The sequence below is a fragment of the Panicum virgatum genome, chromosome 9N (assembly GCF_016808335.1).
Source record: "Panicum virgatum strain AP13 chromosome 9N, P.virgatum_v5, whole genome shotgun sequence".
NCBI lineage: Eukaryota > Viridiplantae > Streptophyta > Magnoliopsida > Poales > Poaceae > Panicum > Panicum virgatum.
The window spans coordinates 82,047,076-82,058,904 of NC_053153.1; the positions used below are offsets into that span (position 1 = coordinate 82,047,076).

Below are 11,829 nucleotides of genomic sequence, written 5' to 3' on the forward strand. Positions count from 1 at the left end.
TATGAGCACCCTGCATCCACATTCATTCGGATAAATTATTAGTCATCAGGGTGCGAGTTACTTACAACTGAATATTTTTTTACTACTACTTGTTTTGCCAAGTTAGTTATAGTTTACAAATATTATTTGAAAGAAAGAAAGAAAGAATTTGGAAGAGGCGGTGCTAATCATGAGGGGTGATTAATTAAAGCGTGAGTGGTGATTGAGTGCGAGCACGACGCACGAATATCTTGGCGGTGGCGGCGGCCCGGCAGTGGCCAGTGCAGTGCCCACGGCATGGCCGATGATTACATGCCTAAGCGGCCGCTATCTTCACAGCCCGGCGATCCTCTCGATGGCCTGGCGAACTCAGCGCCCCAGTCGACAGCACCTCGCGATCGGCGACCAGCCAGCAGCCCGGCAGCTAACAAGCCCGGCGATGATGCCTAGATGGCACCGGCGGCGAGCACATCATCATCTTGACAGGCCCTGTACTGTCAATACATCATCTGCGGAGGAGATCGGCGGCGCCGTCTCAGAATGTGGAGGGAGAAGAAAGGAATCAGTAGGGTTTAGGAAGATAATTGATTAGTTCATTCATTGATTGATAATCTCAGACTCAGAGAGAGCATCGGTATATATAACACCCACATGGGCTACCTTACATGGGGTTTTCCAGCCCAACAACCAAGGCTCGCAGGCCTGATTACTACTCACACATGGCCCATACCCAGGTCATGACAGCCTGATGGCCTATCGGCACGCCGCAGGCCCGGCGAGCCCAATAGTGTGGCCTAGCTGTGCCACATATTTGGCCCGATCAATGATGGCCTGCTCACACACGACCGTTACATCAACATGCAAGCCTACAGGCCCATGCAACATGCATGTATACGTGCACCTAAGCGTGTCCACAAGAAACACAGGATGCAAGAAATAATATCAACTAGATGCTGGGAGGCGCACCGCTCTCTCGTTCCATTTTTTTTTAAAAAATAAATAAATGGAGACATCTGTATCTTATATTTCTAACTCTGATTTTGTTTGACCAAACTTTTTTAGAAAATTCAAAACCATTTCATTCTCAGCAATGATCAAGGCACCAATGCAATGCACAAGTGTAGACACAATCAAGCTTCAGTATGTGATAAACATCACATTATTTTCAATTGAAATCCATCTAAAATCAGACATCCATCCAATCCAATCCTAATAAGTAGTCTCCACCTCCAACTCAGTCCAATCCAACTCCACTTAATCCAAATCCATCCAATATAATCCAAAATCCAAGCATACAGTGCGAGATGTCCTCCTCATCTGCAGCAAACTCGCCGGCAAAGAAGCTCTGCGGCCTTCGCTGGCCTCATCCTATGGCCATCAAATGTAGGACCAATCCCTTCTACCAGAAGCACCACGACTTCTTCCCCATCGAGGGCTGCAAAGGATGATGCATCGCGAGCGCAGAGTGGCGAGCCAGCGAGTACTGCAGCCTTAGGACTCACACCTTCCGCTCCCAGACGGGGCGCGTTGCCGCGAGGCTGCACGGGGAGAAAGACGTGCGACGCTACCGCCATGACGCCAGCATGGTCTTGCAGACCTGGTAGGCAGCCAAATGATGAATCGCCATAAAAGCTAGTCGGAGACGACATGCGCGGCCAGGCGCCGCCGCGCCGCGCCGGTCCTGCATGCCGTGAGGGCCTTCTGAGCAGAGCCAAGTGAGAGACGCGCACACGACACACGTGTGGAAGAGGTTGCCGATGAGCAGGAGCAGCTTGGGTCCAGCGCCCAGCTGCCGCGGTCAGTTGCCTGATGTCGTTCCCTTCATCTATTCATCTAGTCCAATAAGATTTGGATTATCCTCTAATTTTTATCCAACATAATCCAATCCTATTAGATTCAAAGCAAATGGATGTCCATATCCAATTAGATCTAAGTCCAAGAGAATTCAAGTGTCAAAATCCAATTGGATTTGGATTTGACCCGATCCATTCCCAGCAGTAATTGTAGGTGCTCCTGCACTGGAAAAGCTGCGACAGCTGCTGTTTTTCTTTTAAAAAAAACTAGACGTTGCTGTTGCTCAAAAATGCAAGTATTGTAGGTAAAAAAAAAGATGAAACGGGAAAGAAAATGCTGTAAACCAGAATGGGTCATGGGTGGTTAATACAGCAGCAATTATGGCTCTTGTCCTGCTACTGTTTGGCAGCAAGCATTCCCCCATCCATCTGCAACTATAGAAACTTGCTAAAAAGTTTGCATCCAGTAAACAATAGAGGCTGTGTTTAGTTCCAACACAAAAAAAAATTTGTGATGGAATTTTGCTAATTTGAAGTCCTAAATGAAGGCTATTTATAAAACTTTTGTTACTGTAGCAACACTGTTGTAAATTATGGATTAAGTAGGCTCATTAGATTCGTCTCGCGATTTACAGCCCATCCATGCAAAAAATTTTATAAATAGACTTCATTTAGTACTCCATGCATGTGTCAAAACATTCGATGTGACGTTTTTTCGTTTACGGGGTTTACGGGTAAAGATCTAAACAGGGTCAGAATCTGGATGTCTGGACAATAGAAACTGCAATTTAGCGTAGAATAACCGTCCAGGGCCATATAGACTCTCCCCTACCCCCTCAACCCACAATACAATAGAATTCAGGTGACTGGGCGATAGAAACAAGTAATTTTGCCAACATTAGGCGTCCAACACCGTATAGACTATTGTAGGGATGTGAAGAGGAACTGTTGTAGGTGGGCCGAGAGCAATAGAAACAATATGTATGCACAATAGAATCCAATTGCCTGGACAGTAGAAATTGCTAAACTAAACCTGCCTAAACTACCACTTTCTACCGTCATTGCATCGATATTATACAATAAAATTTTATTGCCTGGGCAGTATAATTCTATTGCCTGGGCAATAGAAACTGCTAAACTAAACATACCCAAACTATCACTTTCTGCTGTCATTGCATTAACATTTAAAATTCTATTGCCTGGGCAGTAGAATTCTACTGCGCATAACAATCTAGCTAGTGGTGAAAATCATTTGTGAAAATAGATGTCAGAGTGAAAAGTTATTGGAAAACAAGAAAGAAAATTGATTTGCTCTCGAGAGCCTAGGCAGCCCCCTGGTTGGACCAGACTAGCGCGCGGCCCACCGACTAGAACATAGCATGCCCTGGGTTTCCACGCGTAACCCCCGGGCCAAAAGAACAGTAGAATTCAATTGCATCGGCAGTAGAAACTGCTAAGTCAGGCCACACCACGATCCTGGGCAGTAGAATTCTATTCCATGGGCAGTAAAAAACTGCTAAAACTATACTTGTCCAAACTACACACTTTCTACTGTCATTGCATTAACATTATACAATAGAATTCTATGGCCTGGGCAGTAGAATTCTATTGCCTAGATAGTAGAAACTGCTAAACTAAACTTGCCCAAACTACCACTTTCTATTGTCATTGTATTAATATTATACAATAGAATTCTATTGTCCAGGCAGTAGAAATTGCTAAACTAAACCTACCCAAACACACACTTTCTACTGTCATTGCATTAAAATTATACAATTGCCTACATTAACATTACAATAGAATCCTATGGCCTGGGCAGTAGAATTCTATTGCTTGGGCGGTAGAATTCTACTGCCGGGAGTGTAGAAACTGCTAAACTCAAACTGCCCAAACTACCACTTGCTATTGTCATTGCATTAAGATTATACAATAGAATTCTATTGCTTGGGCAGTAGAAACTGCTAAACTAAACATACACAAACTACCACTTTCTGCAGTCATTGCATTAATATTATTATAATTTTATTACCTATGCAGTAGAATTCTATTGTGCATAATAATCTAGTGGTGAAAATCATTTGTGAAATAGATGTTCGAGTGAAAAGTTATTGGAAAAAAGAAAGAAAATTGATTTGCATGCGTTAGTGTTTTTATTCTCCCTCTCTCTATGCATGCGAGTGCGCAGGTGACAGCATGTTGCATGCGTCATGTGACGTGGGCCAGTCAGTTTTTTAATCCTGTTTCAAGTGAAGCGAGCGGCTTTCTGTACATGCGGCCACGTGAACCTGCTGCTGCATACCTGCATGCGAGGGCAGCGGCGCCAGGCCAGCAGCGCGGAGCGTGGGGGCATGCGGGGTGCGGGACCTAGGAGGGGCGCGCTAGGCTGGCTCGCGCATGATCTGCTGGGGCGTGGGGGCTGGCTCAGGCTCCCGGGAGACTGAGCTTCCAATAGGATATATATATATATATATTACTGTGTATTTGTGATTGGTGCCTGACTGCCTGCAAATTCTAGTATGAAATGAAATACTAAAGCCTAACTGCAGTCTGTAAAGATGTAGCAAACAAGTATTTCTATCTGCTTTAGTTTATTCAGATAGCCTGAATGTTTCAGAAACATTTCTTATATACTGGAATAGAAAGCATTCCAGCCTCTATACTGTTATGCATTTGACCGTATGTTTCAGAAACTAACCTTACAATGACGCAACGAAGCAGAAGCATACGAGTTTGCATTGTAGAGAAATACAAGTATCACAAAAAGCAGCTTATGACACATTACGCTTTTGAATAAGGCGTTTCACGGAATCTGGACCTGAAACTGGTTTTTTCTCCAAGTCCTGTATGGCATGCTCCAAGTCAAAAGTCTATCTGTAAATTGCCTGTCCCAACTGTACGCCACTGTTACGGGCTTAGGTTTCAACTAGTCGAATTTCATCCACAATAATCATGTAGGGTGTGTTTAGATGTGTAAAAAGAGTGTAAAAAGTGGATGCGAAAAGTCACATCAGTCACTATAGCGCACTGTAGCACGTTTCGTTTGTTTGTGGCAAATATTGTCCTATCATGACCTAACTAGGCTCAAAAGATTCGTCTCGCAACGTACATCAAAACTATGTAATTAGTTTTTTTATTTAACTACATTTAGTACTCCATGCATGAGTCATTTGCTATATTTAATGTTTTGATGTGATGGAGATGTGATGGAAAGTTTGGAGCTTGGGGGGAGTTTTTTGGAACTAAACACAGCCGTAGTAGCACAGACGAATTGCCAGTCACCCACGGGCCACGTATTTGGTAACTGCTGTTTGGCTCAGTCCAGTCTGACGAACTCAACAGCATGCCAAAGTTGATTTCCATGACGTGTCTTCTTCCTCATTCCTGCGACGTTGGGACTCACCGATATCAGATTCAGACGAACCTTGTGTACTTTTCAGGGCTAGCTGCTAGCCACACTGAGTACGGATTCTGCTGAAATCTTCGGACCGTTTCAAGCATCAGTAACAAGACCTCCTCGATTTCTTCATCAGCAACAACCTGCCAACATTGACAAGAGTCAACATGCTTAACTTCAGCCAGAATTTGCCAGTCCCTTTCATTACGGTTTGTACGCAGAGATAATGATATCAAATCAAGTGCAATTGATATGTTACTAGGTACTAGTTGCCATCTCATATATATGTTAACACCTGCAAACTAGCTAGTAACGGAAGCATCAACAGCTAGTTGCTGCAGAGTGCAGACAACCAAGGAGAAGAATAATAGCAGGAGAAGATAAAATTGCACTTGATTAGTCACCATGGAATCGCACGAGAGACCAGACAAGCAAAGGGAAAGCCATGGCGGCACTGTGCTGCAAAGCCAAGGCAAGGAGAAGCATGAGAGGTTCCTCGACTTCCTCAGGGCAGCTCCGTCCAAGGAGCTCGGCGTCGCCGCGCCGCACGCCTTCCTCAAACGCGTCGCCGCCCTCCGCGCCCTGCGCGCCAAGTGCGTCGCCTGGGCGAAGCACCCCACCAACGCGGCGATGCTCGTCTGGCTCGCCTTCGTCGCGGCGGGCGTGGCCTTCGTCTTCCTCCTCATGACGGGGGCGCTCGACTCCGCCGTGCCCGACGCCGGGCGGCGCAAGCGGTGGACGGAGATCGCGAACCAGGTGCTCAACGCACTCTTCACCATCATGTGCCTGTACCAGCACCCGCGGCTCTGCCACCACCTCGTGCTCCTGGCGCGGTGGCGCGCCGCCGACGCCGTCGAGCTCCGCGGCGTCTACTGCAGGAACGCCGCCGCCGCCCCACGGCACGAGCGCGTCCACGTCGCGGTCGTGCTGGTGCTGCTCCACGCGACGTGCCTGGCGCAGTACGCCTACTGCGCGCTCTTCTGGCTGTTCAGCAGCGACACGCGCCCCGACTGGGCCGTGGACCTGTGCATGGCGCTCGGCCTCGCCGCCCCCGTCGCCGCCGCGCTGTACATGGTCTACGGCCCGCTCGGCAGGAAGATCACGGCGTCCGCGGGTGACGAGGCGATGGCTACTGGGGCGGCGCTGAAAGTGGAGAGCGGCGGCGGCGGCGGCGGTAGGTGCGGAGCGGCGGTGACGGCGCCGGAGTGTGCCGGCGGGCTGCTGGACCTCGCCGACGACCCAACGGCGGCGGCGCTGTCGCTGGCCTGCACTTTCTGCGTGTTCGGGTGGAACATGGAGCGGCTGGGGCTGGGCAACATGTACGTGCACGTCTTCACCTTCGCGCTGCTCTGCGCCGCGCCGGTGCTGGTGTTCGCCGTCGCCGCGCTCAACATCCACGACGCCACCGTCGGGTACCTCGTCGGCGCTGCGGGCGCGCTGCTGTCCGTGCTGGGGCTCGCGTACGGGGGATTCTGGCGCGCGCAGATGCGGCGGCGGTTCGGGCTGCCGGCCGCCCGGTCCGTGTGCGGCGGGCGGCCCGCCGCCGCGGACTACCTCAAGTGGCTGCTCTGCGCGCCGTGCGCGCTGGCGCAGGAGGTGAGGACGGGCAACCTGTACGACGTGGAGGAGGGCAGGCTGTACCTGAGAGGCAGCGGTGAGGACGTGGCGACGGAGGAGGAGCCGGGAATGATGGCGCCTCTGGAGAGGGAAGGGTGCGTTGCGCCATTGACGGCCGGCAGTAAGGGAAGTGCCCGCGATGGAGTTGAGTGTGTCGTCGCCGTTGATGCACCGCCGCTGCAAATGATGGGCGAGGAGCGGTGGAGGTAAACAGGTAGGAGAAAGGGTGTATCAGACATGGAGTATCGAATGAAATTGCTAATCCGTTTTGTTCGTAATCCGAATTGCCGAAGGGATACGGGCGCCGTCCGCCGACTGCTCCTCACCGGCGTCAGCAAGAATAATAGCAAGTCCATCCGGAAGCTCCCCGTAAAGTCCTCCATGGCCGCCGCCTCCAGGCCAATGTTTTAAATAACAGGCTAAGCCATTTAGCTATCGATGTCTAAAAACGGGCTGTAGCCAGCTATAGCGGTAGCTAAGAGCTAAATTGTACGTGAAAAAACTTAGCTAAATTTCTCTCAAACATCTATAGCCGGAGATAGCGGAAGCTATAGTCGGAGATTTAAAACCTTGCTCCAGGCTCCACCTCGGCGGAAATCCAGACCCGACCTTGTATTTTACAAGACTCCCCTCAACCCCTCAATCCGTCTGGAATATTTTCACAAAACACCTTCAGTTGGATCGCGATCCAGATATTTTTTAGAAAACCCCTCAATCGGACTGGAGTATTTTCACAAAACCCCCTAAATTGGATTGCGACCATGATCGCGATCCAAATATTTTTATAAAACCCCCTAAAACTGTAAATCACTTGCAATATAGTCCCTCTTCCCCCCACAGCCCACATCCCCGGACGGCGACGGCGAGTGATCTCCGGCTCACCATCCCCGGTTTGTCCCTCCCCCACCTCTTGCCCAGCTCTCCTCCATCGACGCTTCCACGGGCGCCTCGCTGCTTGGGTTGGGAGCAGCTACTGCAAGGGCCACGACGACGAGAAGGGCAACAAGAAGCCCGCCTCGCCGGCGGCAGGCACAAGCCTGACCACTGCAAGCGCCTGCTCTGCGAGCAGAACCTACTCACTTCCGTCGTTCGACTTTTTATGTCGGGCGCAGCCGATGCCGCCGCCGCCGCCGCAGTCCGTCGACTCCTAGTCACCGGCGTACGCCCGAACAACCACCTCCCACCGCTCGCAGTGAAGCTCCTCCACGGCCGCCTCCTCCGCCTCGACCTCCTCACCGACCTCTTCCCGCTCCTCCTCCGCGCCGTCACCTCCTCCGGCCTGCACCTCCGCGCCCTCCGCATTCACTCCCTCCTCCACAACCCCTCCCACCTCACCTTCCCCTTCGCGCTCAAGGCCGCCTCCCGCCTGCCCGACCCTCTCCCAGCCGGCGCGCAACTCCATGGCCAATCCCTCAAGCTCCCGTACCACTCCAATCCCCACGTCCTCACATCCCTCCTCAGCCTGTATGCAAAATGCGGCCGTCTGCACGACGCCCAGCGGGTGTTCGACGAAATGCTCCAGCCCAGCACCGTTTCTTGGACCGCGCTCATCACCGCCTACATGGACGCTGGGCGCTTCCAGGAAGCCGTCGGCGTTGCGAGGAATGCGTTCGCGAGTGGCATGCGTCCAGACGGCTTCACGGCCATGCGGGTACTTACTGCATGTGCTCGTGTCACCGATTTGGTGACCGGTGAGGCGGTGTGGAGGTTGGCAGAGCAGGAGGGGATCGCTGGGAGCGTGTTCGTGGCCACTGCGGCGTTGGACTTGTATGTCAAGTGCGGCGAGATGGAGAAAGCTAGAGAGGTGTTTGACAGGATGCAGGACAAGGATGTGGTGGCTTGGAGTGCTATGGTTGGGGGTTACGCCTCCAACGGATTACCACGAGAGGCTCTGGAACTATTCTTTGCAATGCAGGCAGAGGGAATGCGGCCGGATTGCTACACGGTAGTTGGGGCACTATCAGCGTGCACAAGGTTGGGTGCCTTGGATTTGGGTCGGAGGGCAGTCGGGATGTTGCGCTGGGATGAGTTTCTTGACAATCCAGTCCTGGGTACCGCACTGATCGATATGTATGCCAAGTGTGGGAGCACGGGTGAGGCAGGGACAGTGTTCCAGCAGATGAGGAAGAGAGACATCGTTGTCTGGAATGCGATGATCTTGGGGCTTGGTATGACTGGCCAAGAGAAGATTGCATTTGCGCTTGCTGGTCAGATGGAGAAGTCAGGTATGACACTGAATGATAATACCTTTCTTGGATTGCTCTGCAGCTGTACACATACTGGCCTTGTAAAAGATGGTCGGTGGTATTTTCGTAACATGACTCAGTTATACCATATAAGCCCTAGGATTGAGCATTATGGTTGTATGGTTGACCTGCTCAGTCGTGCGGGGTTGCTGGAGGAGGCGCGCCAGATGATTGAAGACATGCCAATCCAGGCCAATGCTGTTATATGGGGTGCGCTCCTTGGTGGTTGCAAGATCCACCGGGATGCTGACCTTGCTGAACATGTGCTGAAGCAGCTCATCAGGCTGGAGCCATGGAATTCTGGAAATTACGTCATGCTCTCTAACATATACTCTAACAGTGGAAGATGGGAAGATGCAGCAAAGCTCAGGTTGGAAATGAAGGAGAAGGGGGTTGAGAAGGTCCCTGCATCTAGCTGTGTTGAATTTGATGGTAAGGTCCATGAATTCCGTGTTGGAGACAAGTCGCATCCCCTCTCAGATCAAATTTACATGAAGCTTGAGGAATTGGGCATGGAAATGAAGGCTATGGGTTATAAACCTACTACTGAGGTGGTGATGTTTGACATTGAAGACGAAGAGAAGGAGCATACGCTAGTGCATCACAGCGAAAAGATAGCCATTGCATTTAGCCTTCTTACTACTAAGCCAGGCGAGACCATAAGGGTCACCAAAAACCTCCGGGTTTGCAGTGACTGTCACACTGCCATCAAACTCATCTCGAGGATAACCAATCGTGAAATTATTGTTCGAGATAATAATCGATTTCATTGCTTCAGAGATGGTCATTGCTCTTGTAATGACTACTGGTAGTATACAGACAACTTCCTGATGCAGTTTTGAGCAGCAGGGAAAGTTGAAAGCATCATTGTCATTTTGATGTAAAACTGTAGTCAGGCTAGAGTTGTAATTGGAGCATAGGAGAGGTAGACTATAAGGCAGGCTAACACTGCAATGTTATATTTTTTCCTCCCCGTTCTATTGTTTTCTCCTGAGAGGAATCGATAACATTTCTCTGTGGTGCTCTTGTGATTTCTTCCACACACAAAACCACACAAACTTTTTGGTTTCTGATATGCATTCATTTCAGCAAGCTGTACACGGACCTCACTAAGAAACTGTGAGGCTACCAGATCATTTCAGGGCTCTAAACACTAAGTTCAGCTCCATCAGTAGACCTGAATGTTTGCATGCGCTGATCTCTTCTCCAATCCCACGGTTTCTCCGGGTTCTCTGATGCCCAAAGCCCTCGGTGTGCAGCTCTTGCCTCTCTCTCCCACTGCGAAAAATCATGTGGCCAGTGATAAACTTCTAGGAGTAACATATAGTTCTGAATTTGGATGGTCTAATCTGACATTCTTTCAAGATTGAGCACACAGTTGCCCTAAAAAAAAGATTGTGCACACAGACTGCATATAGCTATCGTTCAACTTCAACACATGTGCTCGTACCATTATACTACTATTATCATAGTTCGGTCATGTTCATGTCAACAAGAATACTACACGTTTCTCAGAGTGATTTGGAGCATCCCACATATATGAATTTAGGTGCAATGGAATTTCTTACCTGTGCGAACTCTGGGCGCTTGTCGTAGGTCTTGAAATGCCATACATGACCACTCTTCAGCATTTGCTCCTGAACAACTCCAGACACACACACACACACACACACACACACACACACACACACACACACACACACACACACACACACACACACACACACACAATTGCTCTCATTAGAAGCAGTAAAATCTAGGCCGTGTGAGCTACTACTATTAAATAGTTTATTTATGCTTGACCTGGATGAACACATTATCACAATAAATGTCTCCCACGTAACGCCCAAACTGGTCCTGTCCATACACATAAATTGTGACACTTTTCCCACCAATGAGTTTCACCAATGCATCTTTTGATTCCTTCCCATTAGGAATTTTAAGCTCGGGTGCATCAATGCCTCTTCAAGTGATGAAACAGCATGAGCTTGGAAATAGTATTTCCAATATTATTACAAATGCAATTTAGATAAACACATACCTCATTCTAATCCGGTATTTCCTTGCAGTCGTGACCGGGGAGGACGCTTCGACAAGGAGTCGCTCAAGAAGCGCTTCCAGTACAAGGCCAAGAAGCGGGAGAAGGCCTTCCTGGCGCAGCTCAGCGACCTCGACAAGAGCTCCGACACCGACCGCTCTACTTCATCGACCTCCGACGACGACGACAAGAAGAAGAAGAAGCGGGACAAGGAAGCCACCGGCTTCATCGGCCTTTGCTTGGCGGCCGGTCGGCGCAAGAGCTTCTGCACCATGGCAGGCGAAGCTGATGGTGCTCGTGCGTCTTCGGGTGGACATGCTACACCGACGCACTCCGGCTCTTCTCCTGGATCCGAGAGCGATTCAGAGGTAAACTCCACGATCGACCTACTTGATACAGAGGTTAGGGAGTTGTATGCCGCTCTCGACAACCAGAAGATGCTGCTTAAGGAAGCAGCCAGAGAGCGTAGAAAGCTTAGGGCTGAGCTGGCTTGTGCTAGGGAGAAATCTAGTGAGGATGAGTGCGCTGGCTGCATATCTCACATGAATGATCTTCTTGCTCTCCGTGCCAAGTATGATGAGAACGTCGCGAACTTAGATGTTGCTAAGACTTCGCTTTCTGACGTGTCTCACGAGCTAGCCAATGCCAAGCATGAGCTTGAACTTGTCAAGGACGCTCCCATTGTTAGTGATGTGCTTGAATGCGATGAGTGTCCTATATTCAAGTCTGATCTAGCTTCTTTGCAGTCCAAGTTTGCTACTA

General features: G+C 49.9%; 3 protein-coding genes across 3 annotated transcripts; 2 read left to right on the forward strand and 1 right to left on the reverse strand.

Annotated features, from left to right (window-relative positions):
• Nucleotides 1-5,495: 5,495 nt before the first annotated feature.
• Nucleotides 5,496-7,094, forward strand: LOC120692914. The gene has a single exon (XM_039976301.1). The coding sequence runs from the start codon at nucleotides 5,572-5,574 to the stop codon at nucleotides 6,991-6,993; it is 1,422 nt and encodes a 473-aa protein (XP_039832235.1). The 5' UTR covers nucleotides 5,496-5,571; the 3' UTR covers nucleotides 6,994-7,094.
• Nucleotides 7,095-7,622: 528 nt separating this feature from the next.
• Nucleotides 7,623-10,003, forward strand: LOC120692936 (putative pentatricopeptide repeat-containing protein At3g08820). Its single transcript, XM_039976321.1, has one exon. It carries the CDS (start codon nucleotides 7,883-7,885, stop codon nucleotides 9,839-9,841), a length of 1,959 nt encoding a protein of 652 aa, XP_039832255.1. The 5' UTR covers nucleotides 7,623-7,882; the 3' UTR covers nucleotides 9,842-10,003.
• A 172-nt stretch (nucleotides 10,004-10,175) lies between these two features.
• On the reverse strand, nucleotides 10,176-11,075 carry LOC120689442 (probable staphylococcal-like nuclease CAN2). The gene is made up of 4 exons (XM_039971710.1): nucleotides 11,071-11,075; nucleotides 10,833-10,992; nucleotides 10,598-10,666; nucleotides 10,176-10,307 (listed from the first exon to the last, which is right to left on the reverse strand). Exons 1-4 carry the CDS (start codon nucleotides 11,073-11,075, stop codon nucleotides 10,176-10,178), a joined length of 366 nt encoding a protein of 121 aa, XP_039827644.1.
• Nucleotides 11,076-11,829: the final 754 nt, after the last annotated feature.